The 26,265-nt window shown below is 35.7% G+C and overlaps 1 protein-coding gene across 3 annotated transcripts in view; it reads right to left on the minus strand.

Annotated features, from left to right (window-relative positions):
- The window catches only part of gdf11 (growth differentiation factor 11), a 166,723-nt gene extending 154,958 nt beyond the window's left edge, over positions 1-11,765 (minus strand). For 2 of the 3 annotated variants that reach the window (XM_062055706.1, XM_062055697.1), the window contains exon 1: positions 11,101-11,765. In XM_062055706.1, the coding sequence (XP_061911690.1) occupies positions 11,101-11,382 (282 nt within the window). In that variant the 5' untranslated portion in view covers positions 11,383-11,765. The remainder of the gene's footprint in view (positions 1-11,100) is intronic. The other variant, XM_062055715.1, reaches the window with a different exon arrangement.
- Positions 11,766-26,265: the final 14,500 nt, after the last annotated feature.

The raw sequence follows: 26,265 nt of genomic DNA on the forward strand, positions 1-26,265 counted from the left end.
TATCGTAGTTAATCAAGTTCACCAGAGACACTATATCATAGTAAATCACGTTTACCTGACACATTATATCGCAGTTAATCAAGTTTACCTGACACAATATATTGTAGTTAATCAAGTTTACCTGACATCGTAGTTAATCAAGTTTACCTGACACAATATATCGTAGTTAATCGAGTTTACCTGACACACTATATCGTAGTTAATCAAGTTTACCTGACACAATATATCGTAGTTAATCAAGTTTACCTGACACAATATATCGTAGTTAATAGAGTTTACTTGACACACTATATCGTAGTTAATCAAGTTCACCTGAGACACTATATCATAGTAAATCATGTTTACCTGACATATTGTATCGCAGTTAATCAAGTTTACCTGACACAATATATCGTAGTTAATCAAGTTTACCTGACACACTATATCGTAGTAAATCCTGTTTACCTGACACACTATATCGTAGTTAATCAAGTTTACCTGACACAATATATAGGGACGGTATAGCTCGGTTGGTAGAGCGGCCGTGCCAGCAACTTGAGGGTTGCAGGTTCGATCCCCGCTTCCGCCATCTTAGTCACTGCCGTTGTGTCCTTGGGCAAGACACTTTACCCACCTGCTCCCAGTGTCACCCACACTGGTTTAAATGTAACTTAGATATTGGGTTTCACAATGTAAAGCGCTTTGAGTCACTTGAGAAAAAGCACTATATAAATGTAATTAACTTCACTTCACTATATCGTAGTTAATCAAGTTTACCTGACACAATATATCGTAGTTAATCGAGTTTACCTGACACACTATCGTAGTTAATCAAGTTTACCTGACACACTATATCGTAGTTAATCGACATTACCCGACACACTATATCGTAGTTAGTCAAGTTTACCTGACACACTATATCGTAGTTAATCAAGTTTACCTGACACAATATATCGTAGTTAATCAAGTTTACCTGACACACTATCATAGTTAATCAAACTTACCTTGAACACTATATCATAGTTAATCAAGTTTACCTGACACACTATATCGTAGTTAATCAAGTTTACCTGACACAATATATCGTAGTAAATCAAGTTTACCTAACATCGTATTTAATCAAGTTTACCTGACACACTATATCGTAGTTAATCAAGTTTACCTGACACAATATATCGTAGTTAATTAAATTTACCGGACACACTATATCATAGTTAATCAAGTTTACCTGACACAGTATATCGTAGTTAATTGAGTTTACCTGACACACTATATCGTAGTTAATCATGTTTACCTGACACATTATATCATAGTTAATCAAGTTTACCAGACACACTATATCGTAGTTAATCATGTTTATCTGACACATTATATCATAGTTAATCAAGTTTACCTGACAGCCTATATCGTAGTTAATCAAGTTTACTCTACACAATATGTCGTAGTTAATCAAGTTTACTCGACACAATATATCGTAGTTAATCAAGTTTACCTGACACAATATATCATAGTTAGTCAAGTTTACCCGTCACACTATATCATAGTTAATCAAGTTTACCTGACACACTATATCGTAGTTAATCAAGTTTACCTGACACACTATATCGTAGTTAATTGAGTTTACCTGACACACTATATCGTAGTTAATCAAGTTTACCTGACACACTATATCGTAGTTAATCAAGTTTACCTGACACACTATATCGTAGTTAATTGAGTTTACCTGACACACTATATCGTAGTTAATCAAGTTTACCTGACACACTATATCGTAGTTAATTGAGTTTACCTGACACACTATATCGTAGTTAATCATGTTTACCTGACACATTATATCGTAGTTTATCAAGTTTACCAGACACACTATATCGTAGTTCATTGAGTTTACCTGACACACTATATCGTAGTTAATCAAGTTTACTCTACACAATATGTCGTAGTTAATCAAGTTTACTCGACACAATATATCGTAGTTAATTAAGTTTACCTGACACAATATATTGTAGTTAATCAAGTTTACCCGTCACACTATATCGTAGTTAATCAAGTTTACCTGACACACTATATCGTAGTTATTCAAGTTTACCTGACACACTATATCGTAGTTAATCGAGTTTACCTGACACACTATATCGTAGTTAATCGACTTTACCTGACACACTATATCGTAGTTAATCAAGTTTACCTGACACACTATATCGTAGTTAATCAAGTTTACCTGACACACTATATCGTAGTTAATCAAGTTTACCTGACACAATATATCGTATTTAATCAAGTTTACCTGACACACTATCGTAGTTAATCGAGTTTACCTGACACACTATATCGTAGTTAATCGACTTTACCTGACACACTATATCGTAGTTAATCAAGTTTACCTGACACACTATATCGTAGTTAATCGACTTTACTTGACACACTATATCGTAGTTAATCAAGTTTACCTGACACACTATATCGTAGTTAATCAAGTTTACCTGACACAATATATCTTAGTAAATCAAGTTTACCTAACATCGTATTTAATCAAGTTTACCTGACACACTATATCGTAGTTAATCAAGTTTACCTGACACACTATATCGTAGTTAATTAAGTTTACCGGACACACTATATCATAGTTAATCAAGTTTACCTGACACACTATATCGTAGTTAATTGAGTTTACCTGACACACTATATCGTAGTTAATCATGTTTACCTGACACATTATATCATAGTTAATCAAGTTTACCAGACACACTATATCGTAGTTAATCATGTTTATCTGACACATTATATCATAGTTAATCAAGTTTACCTGACACCCTATATCGTAGTTAATCAAGTTTACTCTACACAATATGTCGTAGTTAATCAAGTTTACTCGACACAATATATCGTAGTTAATCAAGTTTACCTGACACAATATATCATAGTTAGTCAAGTTTACCCGTCACACTATATCGTAGTTAATCAAGTTTACCTGACACACTATATCGTAGTTAATCAAGTTTACCTGACACACTATATCGTAGTTAATTGAGTTTACCTGACACACTATATCGTAGTTAATCAAGTTTACCTGACACACTATATCGTAGTTAATAGAGTTTACCTGACACACTATATCGTAGTTAATCATGTTTACCTGACAAATTATATCGTAGTTAATCAAGTTTACCAGACACACTATATCGTAGTTCATTGAGTTTACCTGACACACTATATCGTAGTTAATCAAGTTTACTCTACACAATATGTCATAGTTAATCAAGTTTACTCGACACAATATATCGTAGTTAATCAAGTTTACCCGTCACACTATATCGTAGTTAATCAAGTTTACCTGACACACTATATCGTAGTTATTCAAGTTTACCTGACACACTATATCGTAGTTAATCGAGTTTACCTGACACACTATCGTAGTTAATCAAGTTTACCTGACACACTATATCGTAGTTAATCGAGTTTACCTGACACACTATATCGTAGTTAATCAAGTTTACTGTACACAATATGTCGTAGTTAATCAAGTTTACTCGACACAATATATTGTAGTTAATCAAGTTTACCCGTCACACTATATCGTAGTTAATCAAGTTTACCTGACACACTATATCGTAGTTATTCAAGTTTACCTGACACACTATATCGTAGTTAATCGAGTTTACCTGACACACTATCGTAGTTAATCAAGTTTACCTGACACACTATATCGTAGTTAATCAAGTTTACCTGACACACTATATCGTAGTTAATCGAGTTTACCTGACACACTATCGTAGTTAATCGAGTTTACCTGACACACTATATCGTAGTTAATCGAGTTTACCTGACACACTATCGTAGTTAATCAAGTTTACCTGACACACTATATCGTAGTTAATCAAGTTTACCTGACACACTATATCGTAGTTAATCAAGTTTACCTGACACACTATATCGTAGTTAATCGAGTTTACCTGACACAATATATCGTATTTAATCGAGTTTACCTGACACACTATCGTAGTTAATCGAGTTTACCTGACACACTATATCGTAGTTAATCGACTTTACCTGACACACTATATCGTAGTTAATCGAGTTTACCTGACACACTATATCGTAGTTAATCGACTTTACCTGACACACTATATCGTAGTTAATCAAGTTTACCTGACACACTATATCGTAGTTAATCAAGTTTACCTGACACAATATATCGTAGTAAATCAAGTTTACCTAACATCGTATTTAATCAAGTTTACCTGACACACTATATCGTAGTTAATCAAGTTTACCTGACACACTATATCGTAGTTAATTAAGTTTACCGGACACACTATATCATAGTTAATCAAGTTTACCTGACACACTATATCGTAGTTAATTGAGTTTACCTGACACACTATATCGTAGTTAATCATGTTTACCTGACACATTATATCATAGTTAATCAAGTTTACCAGACACACTATATCGTAGTTAATCATGTTTATCTGACACATTATATCATAGTTAATCAAGTTTACCTGACACCCTATATCGTAGTTAATCAAGTTTACTCTACACAATATGTCGTAGTTAATCAAGTTTACTCGACACAATATATCGTAGTTAATCAAGTTTACCTGACACAATATATCATAGTTAGTCAAGTTTACCCGTCACACTATATCGTAGTTAATCAAGTTTACCTGACACACTATATCGTAGTTAATCAAGTTTACCTGACACACTATATCGTAGTTAATTGAGTTTACCTGACACACTATATCGTAGTTAATCAAGTTTACCTGACACACTATATCGTAGTTAATCAAGTTTACCTGACACACTATATCGTAGTTAATTGAGTTTACCTGACACACTATATCGTAGTTAATCAAGTTTACCTGACACACTATATCGTAGTTAATTGAGTTTACCTGACACACTATATCATAGTTAATCATGTTTACCTGACACATTATATCGTAGTTAATTAAGTTTACCAGACACACTATATCGTAGTTCATTGAGTTTACCTGACACACTATATCGTAGTTAATCAAGTTTACTCTACACAATATGTCGTAGTTAATCAAGTTTACTCGACACAATATATCGTAATTAATTAAGTTTACCTGACACAATATATTGTAGTTAATCAAGTTTACCGTCACACTATATCGTAGTTAATCGAGTTTACCTGACACACTATCGTAGTTAATCAAGTTTACCTGACACACTATATCGTAGTTAATCGACTTTACCTGACACACTATATCGTAGTTAATCAAGTTTACCTGACACACTATATCGTAGTTAATCAAGTTTACCTGACACTATGTCGTAGTTAATCAAGTTTACCTGACACACTATATCGTAGTTAATCAAGTTTACCTGACACAATATATCGTAGTTAATCGAGTTTAACTGACACACTATCGTAGTTAATCAAGTTTACCTGACACACTATATCGTAGTTAATCGACTTTACCTGACACACTATATCGTAGTTAATCAAGTTTACCTGACACACTATATTGTAGTTAATCAAGTTTACCTGACACACTATATCATAGTTAATGAAGTTTACCTGACACACTATCGTAGTTAATCAAGTTTACCTGACACACTATCGTAGTTAATCAAGTTTACCTGACACACTATATCGTAGTTAATCGACTTTACCTGACACATTATATCGTAGTTAATAAAGTTTACCTGACACACTATATCGTAGTTAATCAAGTTTACCTGACACACTATCATAGTTAATCAAACTTACCTTGAACAATATATCGTAGTTAATCCAGTTTACCTGACACACTATATCGTAGTTAATCAAGTTTACCTGACAAACTATATCGTAGTTAATCACGTTCACCTGAGACACTATATCATAGTAAATCACGTTTACCTGACACATTATATCCCAGTTAATCAAGTTTACCTGACACAATATATCGTAGTTAATCAAGTTCACCTGAGACACTATATCATAGTAAATCACGTTTACCTGACACATTATATCGCAGTTAATCAAGTTTACCTGACACAATATATCGTAGTTAATCAAGTTTACCTGACATCGTAGTTAATCAAGTTTACCTGACACAATATATCGTAGTTAATCGAGTTTACCTGACACACTATTTCGTAGTTAATCAAGTTCACCAGAGACACTATATCATAGTAAATCACGTTTACCTGACACATTATATCGCAGTTAATCAAGTTTACCTGACACAATATATTGTAGTTAATCAAGTTTACCTGACATCGTAGTTAATCAAGTTTACCTGACACAATATATCGTAGTTAATCAAGTTTACCTGACACAATATATCGTAGTTAATCGAGTTTACCTGACACACTATATCGTAGTTAATCAAGTTCACCTGAGACACTATATCATAGTAAATCATGTTTACCTGACATATTATATCGCAGTTAATCAAGTTTACCTGACACAATATATCGTAGTTATTCAAGTTTACCTGACACACTATATCGTAGTTAATCGAGTTTACCTGACACACTATCGTAGTTAATCAAGTTTACCTGACACACTATATCGTAGTTAATCAAGTTTACCTGACACACTATATCGTAGTTAATCGAGTTTACCTGACACACTATCGTAGTTAATCGAGTTTACCTGACACACTATATCGTAGTTAATCGAGTTTACCTGACACACTATCGTAGTTAATCAAGTTTACCTGACACACTATATCGTAGTTAATCAAGTTTACCTGACACACTATATCGTAGTTAATCAAGTTTACCTGACACACTATATCGTAGTTAATCAAGTTTACCTGACACAATATATCGTATTTAATCCAGTTTACCTGACACACTATCGTAGTTAATCGAGTTTACCTGACACACTATATCGTAGTTAATCGACTTTACCTGACACACTATATCGTAGTTAATCGAGTTTACCTGACACACTATATCGTAGTTAATCGACTTTACCTGACACACTATATCGTAGTTAATCAAGTTTACCTGACACACTATATCGTAGTTAATCAAGTTTACCTGACACAATATATCGTAGTAAATCAAGTTTACCTAACATCGTATTTAATCAAGTTTACCTGACACACTATATCGTAGTTAATCAAGTTTACCTGACACACTATATCGTAGTTAATTAAGTTTACCGGACACACTATATCATAGTTAATCAAGTTTACCTGACACACTATATCGTAGTTAATTGAGTTTACCTGACACACTATATCGTAGTTAATCATGTTTACCTGACACATTATATCATAGTTAATCAAGTTTACCAGACACACTATATCGTAGTTAATCATGTTTATCTGACACATTATATCATAGTTAATCAAGTTTACCTGACACCCTATATCGTAGTTAATCAAGTTTACTCTACACAATATGTCGTAGTTAATCAAGTTTACTCGACACAATATATCGTAGTTAATCAAGTTTACCTGACACAATATATCATAGTTAGTCAAGTTTACCCGTCACACTATATCGTAGTTAATCAAGTTTACCTGACACACTATATCGTAGTTAATCAAGTTTACCTGACACACTATATCGTAGTTAATTGAGTTTACCTGACACACTATATCGTAGTTAATCAAGTTTACCTGACACACTACATCGTAGTTAATCAAGTTTACCTGACACACTATATCGTAGTTAATTGAGTTTACCTGACACACTATATCGTAGTTAATCAAGTTTACCTGACACACTATATCGTAGTTAATTGAGTTTACCTGACACACTATATCATAGTTAATCATGTTTACCTGACACATTATATCGTAGTTAATTAAGTTTACCAGACACACTATATCGTAGTTCATTGAGTTTACCTGACACACTATATCGTAGTTAATCAAGTTTACTCTACACAATATGTCGTAGTTAATCAAGTTTACTCGACACAATATATCGTAATTAATTAAGTTTACCTGACACAATATATTGTAGTTAATCAAGTTTACCGTCACACTATATCGTAGTTAATCGAGTTTACCTGACACACTATCGTAGTTAATCAAGTTTACCTGACACACTATATCGTAGTTAATCGACTTTACCTGACACACTATATCGTAGTTAATCAAGTTTACCTGACACACTATATCGTAGTTAATCAAGTTTACCTGACACTATGTCGTAGTTAATCAAGTTTACCTGACACACTATATCGTAGTTAATCAAGTTTACCTGACACAATATATCGTAGTTAATCGAGTTTAACTGACACACTATCGTAGTTAATCAAGTTTACCTGACACACTATATCGTAGTTAATCGACTTTACCTGACACACTATATCGTAGTTAATCAAGTTTACCTGACACACTATATTGTAGTTAATCAAGTTTACCTGACACACTATATCATAGTTAATGAAGTTTACCTGACACACTATCGTAGTTAATCAAGTTTACCTGACACACTATATCGTAGTTAATCGACTTTACCTGACACATTATATCGTAGTTAATAAAGTTTACCGGACACACTATATCGTAGTTAATCAAGTTTACCTGACACACTATCATAGTTAATCAAACTTACCTTGAACAATATATCGTAGTTAATCCAGTTTACCTGACACACTATATCGTAGTTAATCAAGTTTACCTGACAAACTATATCGTAGTTAATCACGTTCACCTGAGACACTATATCATAGTAAATCACGTTTACCTGACACATTATATCCCAGTTAATCAAGTTTACCTGACACAATATATCGTAGTTAATCAAGTTCACCTGAGACACTATATCATAGTAAATCACGTTTACCTGACACATTATATCGCAGTTAATCAAGTTTACCTGACACAATATATCGTAGTTAATCAAGTTTACCTGACATCGTAGTTAATCAAGTTTACCTGACACAATATATCGTAGTTAATCGAGTTTACCTGACACACTATTTCGTAGTTAATCAAGTTCACCAGAGACACTATATCATAGTAAATCACGTTTACCTGACACATTATATCGCAGTTAATCAAGTTTACCTGACACAATATATTGTAGTTAATCAAGTTTACCTGACATCGTAGTTAATCAAGTTTACCTGACACAATATATCGTAGTTAATCAAGTTTACCTGACACAATATATCGTAGTTAATCGAGTTTACCTGACACACTATATCGTAGTTAATCAAGTTCACCTGAGACACTATATCATAGTAAATCATGTTTACCTGACATATTATATCGCAGTTAATCAAGTTTACCTGACACAATATATCGTAGTTAATCAAGTTTACCTGACACACTATATCGTAGTAAATCCTGTTTACCTGACACACTATATCGTAGTTAATCAAGTTTACCTGACACAATATATCGTAGTTAATCAAGTTTACCTGACACAATATATCGTAGTTAATCGAGTTTACCTGACACACTATCGTAGTTAATCAAGTTTACCTGACACACTATATCGTAGTTAATCGACATTACCTGACACACTATATCGTAGTTAATCAAGTTTACCTGACACACTATATCGTAGTTAATCAAGTTTACCTGACACAATATATCGTAGTTAATCAAGTTTACCTGACACACTATCATAGTCAATCAAACTTACCTTGAACACTATATCATAGTTAATCAAGTTTACCTGACACACTATATCGTAGTTAATCAAGTTTACCTGACACAATATATCGTAGTAAATGAAGTTTACCTAACATCGTATTTAATCAAGTTTACCTGACACACTATATCGTAGTAATCAAGTTTACCTGACAAACTATATCGTAGTTAATCAAGTTCACCTGAGACACTATATCATAGTAAATCACGTTTACCTGACACATTATATCGCAGTTAATCAAGTTTACCTGACACAATATATATCGTAGTTAATCAAGTTTACCTGACACAATATATCGTAGTTAATCAAGTTTACCTGACACACTATATCGTAGTAAATCCTGCTTACCTGACACACTATATCATAGTTAATCAAGTTTACCTGACACAATATATTGTAGTTAATCAAGTTTACCTGACAGTATACAACGTAGTTAATCGAGTTTACCTAACACACTATCGTAGTTAATCGAGTTTACCTGACACACTATATCGTAGTTAATCAAGTTTACCTGACACACTATATCGTAGTTAATTAAGTTTACCTGACACACTATATCATAGTTAATCAAGTTTACCTGACAAACTATATCGTAGTTAATTGAGTTTACCTGACACACTATATCGTAGTTAATCATGTTTACCTGACACATTATATCATAGTTAATGAAGTTTACCAGACACACTATATCGTAGTTAATCATGTTTATCTGACACATTATATCATAGTTAATCAAGTTTACCTGACATCCTATATCGTAGTTAATCAAGTTTACTCGACACAATATATCGTAGTTAATCAAGTTTACCTGACACAATATATCATAGTTAGTCAAGTTTACCCGTCACACTATATCGTAGTTAATCAAGTTTACCTGACACACTATATCGTAGTTAATCAAGTTTACCTGACACACTATATCATAGTTAATTGAGTTTACCTGACACACTATATCGTAGTTAATCAAGTTTACCTGACACACTATATCGTAGTTAATCAAGTTTACCTGACACACTATATCGTAGTTAATTGAGTTTACCTGACACACTATATCGTAGTTAATCAAGTTTACCTGACACACTATATCGTAGTTAATTGAGTTTACCTGACACACTATATCGTAGTTAATCATGTTTACCTGACACATTATATCGTAGTTAATCAAGTTTACCAGACACACTATATCGTAGTTAATTGAGTTTACCTGACACACTATATCGTAGTTAATCAAGTTTACTCTACACAATATGTCGTAGTTAATCAAGTTTACTCGACACAATATATCGTAGTTAACTAAGTTTACCTGACACAATATATCGTATACAATCAAGTTTACCCGTCACACTATATCGTAGTTAATCAAGTTTACCTGACACACTATATCGTAGTTATTCAAGTTTACCTGACACAATATATCGTAGTTAATCAATTTACCTGACACACTATATCGTAGTTAATCAAGTTCACCTGACACAATTTATCGTAGTTAATCAAGTTTACCTGACACAATATATCGTAGTTAATCAAGTTTACCTTGAACTTCTTCAGGGCGAGATCGAAAGGTTTGTCCCTCGTGGCTCCTCGTACTTGCCCGGGCGTCGCCATTGTTAAGGACGCTGTTTCTGTTCCTGCTGCGTGTGCGTGGGGGCCCGTGGGAGAGACACTCGCCGCCATCTGATCTCGGGGGCTCCAACACAAACCCGGCAGGTGTAGAAGGTGAAACATGTTGTCGGTCACTGTGGACAACAGTGGGTCTCCGAAGAAGCGGACGCTCTCGCGTGGAATCGGCGAGGATGAGTCACTCCGGAGCTTCATAAAGGAGGTGAGAAACTGCAGTTTTTTGGTTTGGTCTAGAATGTAAAGCAACGGGTACTAACATTTTTTTTGATATTTTCAATTTCGGACATAATTTCCACTGCCAACGGCGTTTTGTTGCGCTGTTCTGAAAGCTACTTCCTCTTTCTAGCTAGCTAGCTAACTGGCTATGTGGACAGCATGCTAACGCGATGCTAACCGTGTGCTCCTCAGGCCGAGAGCTCGTCCAGGCGCGTCACACGAAGCGAGAGCCGAGCAGGAACTTTGAAGAAGAGGCCTGACAGCCAGGTAAGACCGGCAAAGGCAACTGCGCGACATTGAAGGGGTCTTAAACAAAGGAGTTTAACCCTATTCACACACTGCTAATGTACATGCTAATAGGCTCACCTGCTCAGTCCAAAGAGCGCCTTTCATTAGCATTATAACCTCTTCCACACTGTCACACTTTAATTAATATGTGTTAATTGAACGTTTTGATTACGGTTTTTGAAGTTGGTTGTATATATACTTTTAAATATGACTTTATTTTAGGCAGTATTTGTTTGTTATGATTTAGTATTAGTGATGAGACGGTATCAAAATCTCACGGTACGATATTATCACGGTATTAAGGCCACGGGAAAATATTATCACAGTATTAAGGGCCACGATGTATTTCAAGTTATCATTACATATATGTATTGTTGCATTTGAACAGTTGTATTGTTGATAAAAGAGGTAATTATTGTTATTATTCATTATCAATAGTGCTATTTCTATTGGTATTTGTATGGGTGAGGGCGGACTACGTCACTTCCGCCTACCAATCCCCTAGCAACCGGGAATTCGTTGAAAACAAACCAGCTCACAGCGAACACAGCATTGACAGAAAAAGCATTTAACGAGCGTTGTGGCTTGGAAGTCGGCGTTAAATCCTTCATTTACGCATTTTTACTTATTCGCATATCGTGTGAAAAAACGAAAATGTATTATTTGCGTCAGACTCGTCTCAGTGAACTTTAAAGCTTCTCAGGCTTAGCGTAGCTTGCTAGTTAGCTTAGCCTGCGCGCTACTAAGAAAGAGACGCGGAAGTTATCAACAACAAGATCAAGTGTTAGTGTATAAAATATTGAGAGATTTGAGGGCTACATGTATTGTTTAAGTACAACTGTTCTTCGCCAGGTGTTCTTTGGCCGCCCTGGCTTACGTTTTCCGGGTGGTGTCCATCTTAACGCTGCCTTTGGTATCCTCTCGTTGTCCGGTTTTCGAAAATAGCTAGCTAGGCTATAGACCAGGGGTCACCAACGCGGTGCCCGCGGGCACCAGGTCGCCCGTAAGGACCAGATGAGTCGCCCGCGGGCCTGTTCTTTAAAAAAAAAAAATGTTTTTTTTTTTTTTTTTTTTTTTTTTTTAAATTAAATCTACATAGAAAAAACACAAGATACACTTTCAATCAGTGCATCAACCCAAACAACCTCCCCCATGCACACTCATCCACACCCACCCACACAAAAGAGGTTATTTCTTTCTGCTACCAATATTCTGGTTCCCACAACATAGACAACACATCTGCAAGGGACACAGTCCCTGAAGCACACATGATTGTATAGGCTGCTGGTCCACTAAAATTTTCATAAATTACTATTTTTTATGTAATTATTTTTATATTGTTTTACTTTCTTTTTTATCCAAGAAAATGTTTTTTATTTATTTATCTTATTTTATTTTTTTTAAAAAGGGCCTTATCTTCAACAGACCAGGTTGTCAATTAAATTAGAATTGTTTAAAGGGTTTTTTAAACCAAGCCCAGTCCAGATAATGTCCAAGTCGGATTTAGCAACACACACCTTCATTCATGTACACAGAAAAAAATTAGGGAACACAACAGATTGCATATAATTTATAAACAAAATTACATTTTCAAAATAAGCATTTATGTACAGTCCAGATTATGTCCAGGTCACTCAAATTAGGGAACACAACAACAGATATCATATAATCTATAAACATAATTATACTTTCAAAATAAGCCTTTGAGGACTTCTCATCTTTTTTTTAATGTTTTTTGGCATCATTATCGTTTTCAACCATGTAACTTTCTAAAGTTAGAAAATACTGAATAAATGTTTTAAAGAAAGTAATACTAAGTGAATATCTGTTTTTGGCCTTAAAAATAAATTTTTTACCGAGTACTATAATTAAATTGACTAAATCATGATTGTCAATAAACTCTCCTAAAATAACAGAAACCACATTAAGCTTCATAAACAAACCAATCCTTAAACACATTTTTTCAACTTCCACCCAAAACAAAGACACAATATGACAATACCAAAACAAATGCAGGGTGGATTCAGGCTCCTGACAACAAAATCGGCAATCATCTGACTCTGTCATATTCCATAATTTTAACATTTTCCCTGTGGGTAAGAAGTTATAAATCATTTTAATTTCAAAATAACGATTTTGCACATCGATAGTAGTTTTATAGATTAATTTGAATATGGCATCCCATGGCAACGGGCAGTCAAAAAAGTCCTCCCATTTTCCATTTGTGTTGTATGAGGCAGCCTTCAAAGATTTCTTTATTAAATAAAAATTATATATTTTTCTATTTATTTTATTTCCTTTTTGCCAACTAGAATTTCTTATTAGAGGTTTACAAACTAATAATTTAGTAGTTCCATAATTCATTATTTGTTTCCATCTTTTCCCAATTACTCCAGTTAGTTGATAAAATGAAAAGCTTGAGCAAGCATCACCATACATAGCTCTAAATTCATCATACTTCATAATTTTACCATTCTCATTGATAATATCATTGACAAAAATGATTCCTCTTTCAAACATATTTTTCCAAAAGAAAGGCTTTCCATCTATTACAATATTAGAGATCATCCATATTAACTGCTGCAAAATATCGTCTCTTTTTTCTGGCACATAAAATTGAAAACACCACTATGAGTGGATTGTTTCCTTTATGAACCCCGCCATGTTTCCCAGCAGACTCTCTGGGAGGGGATCACTTGTAAAAAAAGATACAATTTCTTTTGATACAGTACTTGTTTTTTGTCCAACAGGACATTTGTGTACCACTCAACGTTTAAATACATCTTTGGAACAATTGATGCTTTTAAAGACAGACACATAGCTTCAAGGTTGAGAAGTTTCAGGCCCCCATATTCATACTCTTTGTACAAAACCTTTCTTTTAATCTTTTCTGGTTTGCCGTTCCAGACAAAATCGAAGACCCTCCGCTCATAAATCTTAAAAAAGTTTTGTGATGGAGCTGGTAATGACAAAAACAAATAAATAAATTGAGGAATAATTAACGAGTTGGCAATAGACATTTTACCATACAAGGTTAGGGATTTCCCTTTCCATAATTGCATAATTTTGTCCAGCTTTCTTAGTCGATTATCATAATTTACTGAGCCTAGATCTTCCAGATTTTCTGGGACAACAACACCAAGTATGTTAACTGGTCCATCTGTCCACAAAACAGGCACTTTGCATTCCATTCGAAAGGACGTTCCCTTTAGATTTCCGATCCTTAACATTTTACATTTATCATAATTAAGCTTAAGGCCAGATTGCTGTGAAAATATGTCCAAAAGATTAAGAAGGTTCCGCAAACAATGAGGAAAAATCTTATCTTTGTGAATCAGCCTTTTCTGACATGAACTTCATCAAGAACAAACACAGAACATGCCTCACTGATGCACATCTGCAAGACTCACTCAAAGTTGCAGTGTCAAGTTACACACCAGAGTACAACACACTAGTTAACAGCATGCAATGCCAGGCTTCCCACTAACTGACAAAGAAACAGATAACAGATTTGGTGTCCAGTTCAAAGTGTGACATGATTTAAAAATTTGAGAGTTTACTTTTGTATTTTACATGAGTTATTATTTGTACAAACATGGTGCAAAGTAATTCATGATTTGTTAAAAAATGTTAGTGGCCAGCTAGTTAAAATGGGATATTGTGATTTCACAAGACTGTCTTAGAAGTGATCATTTGAAAATGTTCAATTTGAAAAATGTGCACTTAGAGAAAATGTAAAAATAAAGTGTTGCATATTGATATTTATCTGTTTCTATATATATGTATTGTGAGAAATCATTAAGATGATCAGTGTTTCCACAAAGATAAATATAATTAATTATTAATAATAACAGAGTTAAAGGTAAATTGAGCAAATTGGCTACTTCTGGCAATTTATTTAAGTGTGTATCTAACTGGTAGCCCTTCGCATTAATCAGTACCCAAGAAGTAGCCCTTGGTTTCAAAAAGGTTGGTGACCCCTGCTATAGACTATATAGTATATACCGCATGTTATTTTTGTATCAATCAATCAATCAATGTTTATTTATACAGCCCTAAATCACGAGTGTCTCAAAGGGCTTGTACAACAACAACTTCAGCTGTCGAACGTTATAAGGTAAAAATTCAACAAGTACAACATTAGCACGGACGGTATAGCCAAGTTGTGGTTAAGAAGGTGGATTTTTGTTCCTTATATTTACCAGAAACGAAGTGATCCGAACACACGACCCGGGACTTTGGGGGACTCCAGTGAGAACCGTCCTCGTTTTCCTGGTGTAAAGCTGCGAGCCATTTGTCTCGTCTCTGTGGGCTTTTATCACGCTTTGGCAGAACAAAATACAACCTTTGTTTCCCCTGTTTCCGGTTGTGGTTAGCACAACCAAAAACAACACAGTTTTTCGGCATTTTGGAGGCAGAATGACGGGTTTAACCAGCGTAGGTCGACAGGTTAAAGAGTAATGGCAACGGTTTGTTTTCAACGCCAGTCTCGTTGCTATGGCTCGAAGAACCCGTATGTAGCTCAGTTGCCCGGATGTCGGCCCTCACCCATTGATCCATTTGTAGTGTAATAATGATCATTGTCATTTCTGTATTATTATTTATTTCACTAACTGCTTCTTTGCTATCACTTTTACTATCATATTTGTACATATCCTATTTGATGATGATGTTCTGTTGTTATTGTTGTGTTTGCTGTTGTTGTTGTATCTCTGTCTTATCCCCCCTTTCGTCCCCACAATTTCCCCCTCTGTCTTCCTTTTTTTCTCTTTCTATCTTTCCTTTTTTTCTCGTTCTATCCCCTCCGCCCAGCTGCACCTAATAATAATATAAATCCATTTAATAAAGTCAAATTACAAATAAGGCAACAAGAGAAATACAGCCGATATGGGCATCTACAGCAACAATATGATTTGCTTGAGAAGCTGGGCAAGACAAAAAAAAAAGGGCCACGGTACGATATTGTATCCCCCCTCAACCCCCCGCCCCCTAAAAAATGTTATACTGTGTAAAATGAAGTGGCAGGAATGTTTAGGATGAACACACTTACACTTAAACTAGATTGTTTCGATACCAATATTTTGGTACCGGAACCAACATGTATTTCGATACTTTTCTGAATAAAGGGGACCACAAAAAATTGCATTAATGGCTTTATTTTAACAAAAAAATCTTGGGGTACATTAAACATATGTGTCTTATTGCAATTTAGTCCTTAAATAAAATAGTGAACATACTAGACAACTTGTCTTTTAGTAGTAAGTAAACAAAGAAAGACTCCTAATTAGTCTGCTGACGTATGCAGTAACATTGTGTCATTTATCATTCTATTATTTTGTCAACATTATGAAGGACAAGCTGTAAAAATGCATTGTTAATCTACTTGTTCATTTACTGTTAATATCTGGTTATTTTCTGTTTCAACATGTTCTATCTACACTTCTGTTCAAATGTAATAATCACTTATTGTTCTGTTGTTTGATACTTTACATTAGTATTGGATGATACCACACATTTAGGTAACGATCTGATACCGAGTAGTTACAGGGTCATACATTGGTCAAAATGTAAGTCCTCATGTGTCCAGGGACGTATTTACAGAGTTTCTGAATATAATATGAATTTTATAAAAAAAAGAAAAAAGATTTTGTGACGATAAAAAATATCGATGTAATCATAGTAGTATCGACTAGATATGCTGTTGTACTTGGTATCATTACAGTGGATGTCAGGTGTAGATCCACCCATGGCATTTGTTTACATTGGGACGCTAGTGACCTAACGTATCCTCCTACGGTGTGTAGTGAAGCATGTTTAGCTATTCCTTGTCCTCAAGTCACCATGGAGGCCAGGATTAGTGATTTAGAAGTAGCTAAAACACTGCCGACTGCGGATGGACATTAACCGCTAACTAGCTAGCCATGTTTTAAAGCACCTCTTCCTGAGGGTGTTTCAGTGTTATAACTTCACCTTTATTTTTGTTTTTTAAGCCAAAATGCGTCCATTCTCCCTTTTCTGTCCACACACTGTGTCTGTTTGTAAGTACTCCGTGTGTGTGCGCTGCCGAACATGCTTCTCTGCTCGTAAAACCAGCAATGTCATGTCATGACGCGACGACGCGCCGTTATGCCTGTAAAAAGAAAATATGGGGAACCGGTACTTTTCAAACAGAGTATACAGATAGTACAGTGTTTCCCATAAACTGCCAAGATACCTGTGGCGGTGGGGGCGTGGCTATGGGCGTGGTCACCATGACATCATCGAGTAATTTGCATAATTTACTACAATGATATGATTTTCTCTAAAAAATTTAAAAAAATGTATACTTACTAATTAATAACAGTTTTGTTTTAAACGTCCATCCGTCGATTTTACAATATAATTACAACACTTTATGTACATATTTATATACAGATTTGAACAATAAGTTATTCACTGAAATATATTTATTAATTGTGGCTCTTACAAAAAATATATCTTATAAAATATAAAAGCTAAAATGTCTCTTAAAGCTCTGCCCCTTTAATTAGTGCATACTAAATAATTTAACTTTAGCCTACTACTACAACCATATTATTTACGAGCAACATAAAGTGAAACAGAGGCAGAGGTGTCCTGCCACAGTCAGTAACAAATAAACAGAAAACAGTAGTGGTCAAATACAAATAAGGCAACAAGAGAAGTATCCTACACTTCTCTTTTGTAAAGTAAATCTGAACAGCCTATATGGGCATCTACATCAACTATATGATTTGCCTGAGAAGCTGGACAGGACAAAAAATAAAATAAAATAAAATAAATGAATGTGTGGGAAACACTGTAGTACCATTTTTTATTCATTTGTACCGCGATACTATACTAGTACCGGTATACCGTACAACCCTACTACAAATATGTATTTCTATGTGCAAATATTTGTGAAGGAACATCCACTGTTACTAGCAAATATTTTAAAAAAGACTTACAGTTGAGTGTCTTTAAACAGACAATGTGAAATGTAAAACAATAATATTCACGTTGGCGTCTTTCAACTTTTTAAACTTCAGAGAAGCAGTTAACTCACAATTTAACTTTTATCAATGTAAACACCTCGTCAATTGATGTTCAGCCTCGCTGGCTTCAAAAAATATTTTCTTTCGGCACTGTGCTCCTTGACCGAGTCTGTTTTCGCTTGGAACGCTCAAGACAAACAAGGCGCGCTTTCGCCAGAGTTTGTTTGTTTGTTAGTGTTACGGTCCCTGTGTCGTGTTCCCGTCTAATAGGGACACGTGACATAAAAGACGGATGCTTTTGACTTACTTTTTCTTCTTGAACAGTATTTTTTTTTATCTTTAAAATCCGGTTCGGTCTGTTGTTCAGTTTTTGTTGACATGTGGGTAGAGATTCCTGTAGATGTCACTCTTTGTTTGTCGTGTCTAAAATAACTTCTGTGTAGGGCTCCAAAGACCATTTAGGTAGAGTCACAGGTACACACGTACTGGAGTAATTATCCTTGCATTTACTTTGAAAATAAAATGAAAAAACATCAGTTTTGGTCTGTTTTTCCATTTGTTTACTGGTGTCCTAAATCATTATGGGAAATATAAAATGAAAAGCAAACAGCTTTTTTAGATGTCGTTATTGCGCTCTAACACCAAAAAAGAAGAATGCTGTGTTTTTTTATTTAAATGATTGCATTTTTTAAAATGAAATTCAAAGCATCCAATAGTTTTTTGTTTGTCAATTTCTATTGATGAAAAGAAAATCAGATGACCAAAACACACAAGGTCCGTGTACCTTCCGTTCCTTCTTTTTCCAATTCTGAAACGCAAATCAAAAAACTAAATTAGGGCCGTTTTTCGATTTTTATTATATATGGCAGATTTTAAAACAAACAAAAAAGGGTTGATTTTCATAAAAATATTGCCATAATATCGGATTTTGTGCGGTTTTCCTTTTATGGATTTTTATTTTTCCAGATAAACACAAAAATCGAATCCAAAATGCAAAAATGCGTGGTTATCTGTGTGATGACAAATTGAACCGGAAGCAGTATTTTAGATTTTCCTTCGCGTTAGACATGTTTTTAGCATAACGGTGACATATTTGTTCAGCAGTAGTCCTATAGTCCTTTTAAAAAAAAGTCTCATTAAATAGTTCTCCCAACTTTTTGTTTAAGAAATGAAAATCAAAAAAATGGCACGAAATTTGATTTGCATTTAAGAATTGGAAATAGAATGAACAGAAGGTATAGACAACCATAGTGTTGGCGCTAGGACTTTCAAATTAGGGTCCCATCAAGTCATAAAAATGGGGTCCCACAGTAAATTTTTGGGTCCCACTTTTGTGTAACCGTTTTGAAAACAAATGATAAATGAATGCATTATCCTGTTATATCTCACATTCTATATTGTGTTTTGGAAAAAGGTTGTCATGAACATTATTTAATTCATTAAAAAAATAATACAAAAGAAAACCATTTTTTATGCGTATGTAAATTTATTCGGTTATAAACATTCATTTACTTTTTTTTCCTTCATGGATCTAAACTTTACCGCTGCCTGTATTTTTTTAATATATTTTTATTTAATAAGTTGTAAGTGTATTTATTTCAGTATAAAAGTGTAAAATGTTTTTTGCTGAGGTCATGAAATGATGACAATGGTGTGCCAGGGCATACATGCATATGACACATGTAATTGATTATTCTCACCTGTATGTAGATCATCAGTCCTTTTAAAAAACCGCCACATTTACACTTTCATGGCAAATAATACCAACAAACTTAGAATTTGGCAAGTTAATTTCAATGTAATTTAATAGAGTGGCACTCAATGCCTCTAGCATTTAATCTCTGGCTTGGTGATGGCCATAAGCTGTGTTCCCCTTTAAGAATGGCGGTATGTGGGGTGAGTGACGTGTGTAAGTTAGTGGGGCAAGTTAGGAGAGGGATCGTCTAACGCCAAAAAATAAGAATGCTTTGTTTTTTAATTGAAATGATTGCATTTTCAAATGAAATTTTAATAAGCCAATAGTTTTTTTATTGTTCAATTTCCATTGATGAAAAGAAAATCAGATGGCCAAAACATACAAAATACTTTGTAGACCACAGGTGTCAAACTCAATGCCCAGGGGCCGGATCTGGCCCGCCACATCATTTTATCTGGCCCGCAAACGCCTGGAAATTATATGTCAATAAAGTACTTCATGTTTTCTCACTAAATGTCATTGATTTTTTTCATTTTTAACAGAAAAAATATATGTACTGCTTGAAATTGCATGCCTTTTTAACTTTAATAGTATCCAATATTGCAACAAATATTACAGTATATTATCATACTTTCCAAACATGTTCTTGTCTAAACAAAAATAAATAAAAATATTTAACTTTACAGCAAACTAACCATCAAATTAATAAAAAATGACAATACATTTTACGTTGTTCTGTACAGCATATTACTGTAAATTGAAAAAAACTACTACTGTTTTTTGCGTTAAAATTCTGTTGACTGAGCTGCCAGTTTTTGACTGTAAAATGTACGGTTGTTGTTTTTAACGGTGTATTACTGTAAATGGAAAGACAGTACTTTTGTTTTTACGGTAGAAAAACTGGCAGCTAAGTTGCCAGAATAAAAAAAGAACTTGTACTGTTTTTCCATAAACAATATCATGTTATAAAAACAATGTCAATTTAACACAAAAATTCTGGCAACTAAGCTGCCAGCTTTTTCTGCAAAAACCACCCCCAAAAAACAGTGGTACTGTTTTTCCATTTACCGTAAAATATTGTAAAAAATAGAGAAAAACAACACTATTTTACAGTAAAATTTTGTAAATGTAAAGATTTTACTGTAAAATCGACAGTCTACTTAAAACAATTTTTATAAATAATACTGAAATCCAGAGGCAAATTCATACATCATTCACTGTTACAAGCGGCCCTCTGATGGCAGCCATAACTCCCATGTGGCCCTCAATGAAAACCACTTTGACAATCATAGACAACCATGATTTCCTTTTCACTTTTTCATTCACTCTAAATGATTATTCAAGGGAAAACAGCCTCTTTCCAATTATCTTCCTTGTATTTCACTTTTTATTTATTTTGTTTACAATCTCAAAACAAAAAGGAGGGATGTTGTCGTGACAGCTCCGGTTTGCCAAGAGTTCTATGACCACCAAGGTTTTACCACACATATGAAGTCTGGACCCAAGAACCAATGCGCAATGTCAAGCTATAGATATTATACTGTAATGATTGTTTTTTTATGCTCTTCCTTTCAGCCGCCTGACCAGGACCTCTTCATGGGACTTCCTGAAATGGTGACTATTTTTTTCAAAGTGAAATAATTCTATACACACACACTATACAGTACATACTGTATGTACAATGAAACTGGAAAGTACAGTTTGGTACACCCTTATTCCAAAATGGAGTACATTTGTTTTTGTCCTCAAAATTCTACAGACAATACCCCATTATGGCAATGTGAAAATAGTTTTTTTTTAAGCAAGTTTGCACATTTATTAAAAATAAAAAATGACCAAGGTGACCAAAAAGCCGATTGTCTCTCTGTCGGAGCTACAGAGAACCTTCCAGAAGGACAATCCACCAATCAGGCTGTATGGTAGAGTGGCCAGACGGAAGCAATTTCTTAGTCAAAAGTTTGCCAAAATGCACCTGAAAGACTTTCAGACCATGAGAAACTAAATTCTCTGGTCTGATGAGACAAAAATTGAAGCCTTTGGCATGAATGTTTGGAAGAAACCAGGCACCGCTCATCACCAGGCCAATACCATCTCTACAGTGAAGCGTGGTGGTGGCAGCATCATGCTGTGGGGGTGCTTTTCAGCGGCAGGAACTGAGAGAATTGTCAGGACAGAGGGAAAAATGAATGCAGCAATGTACAGAGAAATCCTGGATGAAAACCTTTCCATTCAACCTGATGGAGCTTGAGAGGTGCTGCAAAGAGGAAGGAGAGAAAGTGCCCAAAGATAGGTGTTCAAAAAGACTTGAGGCTGTAATTGCTGCCAAAGGTGCATCAACTCGGTACAGAACAAAGGCCGTGAATACTTGCAATACCACAAAAAAAACAACTTTTCACATTGTTATTATGGGGTCACATGACACAATACAGTCACATGACACACACCGATTGGGTCACATGACATGCGTTGTACAGTCACATGACACACACCGATTGGGTCACATGACATGCATTGTACAGTCACATGACACACACCAATTGGGTCACATGATATGCGTTGTAGGGTCACATGACATATGTTGTACAGTCACATGACACACACTGATTGGGTCACATGACATGTGGTGTACAGTTACATGATACTACAGTCACATGACACACACTGATTGGGTCACATGACCTGAGGTGTACAGTTACATGACACACTACAGTCACATGACACACCCTGATTGGGTCACATGACATGTGGTGTACAGTTACAAGACACACTACAGTCACATGACACACCCTGATTGGGTCACATGACATGTGGTGTACAGTTACATGACACACTACAGTCACATGACACACACTGATTAGGTCACATGACATGTGGTGTACAGTTACAAGACACACTACAGTCACATGACACACCCTGATTGGGTCACATGACGTGGTGTACAGTTACAAGACACACTGCAGTCACATGACACACCCTGATTGGGTCACATGACATGTGGTGTACAGTTACATGACACACTACAGTCACATGACACACACTGATTGGGTCACATGACATGAGGTGTATAGTCACATGACACACTGATTGGGTCACATGACATGTGGTGTACAGTTACATGACACACTACAGTCACATGACACTGATTGGGTCACATGACATGTGGTGTACAGTTACATGACACACTACAGTCACATGACACTGATTGGGTCACATGACATGTGGTGCACTGATTGGGTCACATGACATGTGGTGTACAGTTACATGACACTACAGTCACATGGCACGCTGATTGGGTCACATGACATATGGTGTACAGTTACATGACACTACAGTCACATGACACACTGATTGGGTCACATGACATGCGTTGTACAGTCACATGACACACTGATTGGGTCACATGACATGTTGTGTACAGTTACATGACACACTACAGGCACATTACACTGATCAGGTCACCTTGTTTGGGTGTAGCTGGAGCTGCAGTCCAGCTACGACGAGGCGCTGCAGGAGCTGCGTGGTCTGGAGGTGGAGCGCCAGGCTCTGATGTTCCAGGTGGACGTCCTGCAGGACACGCTGGAGGGCGTGGAGGAGCTGCTGGCTGAGGCCCAGAGGGAGGCAGCAGAGGCCAACTCGGTGCGCCTGACGCCAACCATTTAGCGGTGTGGTCACCACGTAGGGTTGTGACAAGATGTCTGTCTGCTCGGCAGGAGTTGGGGCGCGAGCGGGACGCCAAGAGGAAGCTGCAGATGTTGGTTGGCTCTCTGATGCAGGAAGTGGAAACATTAAAAGAGGTAATGTCATGTTTGACACTTCCATAAACGCTGGCTGTATTACAGCTTTCATTTTCACAGCAAGTAACATCCAGAAGTTTCAGGATGAGACATAGCAACATAACTGCTGCTATTTAAGTTGTCAACCACATTTTTGGGGCACAGCATTACAAAAATGTTGTGTAGTTTGATTTATCGACCTTTCAGAGGTGTTTGATACGTGTCATCAGACTGCATAGTATTGAAATATTCTGGGAAGTGCTCGCGATAGAACCAGTTTGCTGGGTCCTCCTCCCTGTGTTAAAAAGTTAAAGTACCAATGATTGTCACACACACACTAGGTGTGGCGAAATTATTCTCTGCATTTGACCCCTCACCCTTGATCACCCCCCGGGAGGTGAGGGGAGCAGTGGGCAGCAGCGGTGGCCGTGCCCGGGAATAATTTTTGGTGATTCAACCCCCAATTCCAACCCTTGATGTTGCAGTCAGCTTTTGATGTTGTTCAGTGCCAGCCGACTCCGCTGAAACTAGTGCTAAATGCAGAGAAATCTAAGCTGTTTTTTTTTTCTCAAACGACTGACGTTGAACATTCCAAAAATATCAACTGCTCATAAGGTTGAAGTTGAAATGGTCACAACATGAGAACTCGTCTTTGAAATCTCACATTGAACAACTTGTGTCTCAACTTAAATGTGTTTTCCTTTAGAAACAAGTCCTGTTTTTCCCTGCAGTCAGGAAACTCTTCATTCTGACCTTTTTTATAACTTTGTTAGATTATGAAGACAAATGCACCCGACTCTTATCGGAAAAAAATGGATACTGAATAAGACTGTGCCTTACATTTTATTTGTGGCAACCTTCTCTTATTTTATGTGTACAGACTCCAGTCGCTACAGTTTGTGGTCACATGACATCCTTGGAGTGTTGGTTCCTAGAGCCAACACAAGTCTTAGAAAAAGAAATCCTTCAGATTTGCTGCTCCATGGTCATGGAATAACTTACAGAAGGATCTGAGGTTACCTGAACTCATCACTTTGGGGGAATTTCAGGCCATTTTAAAAAGATCGAGAAACTGTTTCTATAGGAAATTGTACTTGTTGTTAAATTGTTATTATTGAAACATTTACCGTATTTTTCGGATTATAAGTCGCTCGAGTATATGTCGTACCGGCCGAAAATGCATAATAAAGAAGGAAAAAAACATATATACGTCGCACTGGAGTATAAGTCGCATTTTTGGGGGAAATTTATTTGATAAAATCCAACACCAAGAATAGACATTTGAAAGGCAATTTAAAATAAATAAAGAATAGTGAACATCAGGCTGAATAAGTGTACGTTATATGACGCATAAATAACCCACTGAGAACGTGCCTGGTATGTTAACGTAACATATTATGGTAAGAGTCATTCAAATAACTATAACATATAGAACATGCTATACGTTTACCAAACAATCTGTCACTCCTGATCGCTAAATCCGATGAAATGTTCTTCTTCGTTGTCGCTCCTGGTATGCGCCGCTAGCGTCCTTTCTTTCTGCTGCTCGATCGCCGTTTTCTGCTGCATATTTCACTACGTCCAGTATAGCAGTATATGATTTCCTTTTCGGTGCTATTATTGTTCAGCCCTTCTCAGTTTTTATAAGTTACCGCCAATGTAGAAATGATCCATTTTAATAGCTACGGCAGTAGCATATAGCATATAGCAGTTAGCATCCCATGACCCACAATGCACTTCTGCCATGACCCTCCCCCGCCAAATTCTTATTGGTTGACGTGTGTGTGACGATTGCTGACATTTTGCTTCGTCTCTTCCGTGAATTAGATAAATAATATTATTTGATATTTTACGGTAATGTGTTAATAATTTCACACACAAGTCGCTCCAGAGTTTAAGTCGCACCCACGGCCAAACTATGAAAAAAACTGTGATTTATAATCCGAAAAATACGGTACTTTTTTACCTATTGCATGTTTTTATGTTTATGTTGGAAAAAACATTTATTTAGATTTGCTGCTCCATGGTCATGGAATAACTTACAGGAGGATCTGAGGTTACCTGAACTCATCACTTTGGGGGAATTTCAGGCCATTTTAAAGGATCCAGAAAC

Source organism: Entelurus aequoreus, linkage group LG01, assembly GCF_033978785.1.
Source record: "Entelurus aequoreus isolate RoL-2023_Sb linkage group LG01, RoL_Eaeq_v1.1, whole genome shotgun sequence".
Lineage (NCBI taxonomy): Eukaryota > Metazoa > Chordata > Actinopteri > Syngnathiformes > Syngnathidae > Entelurus > Entelurus aequoreus.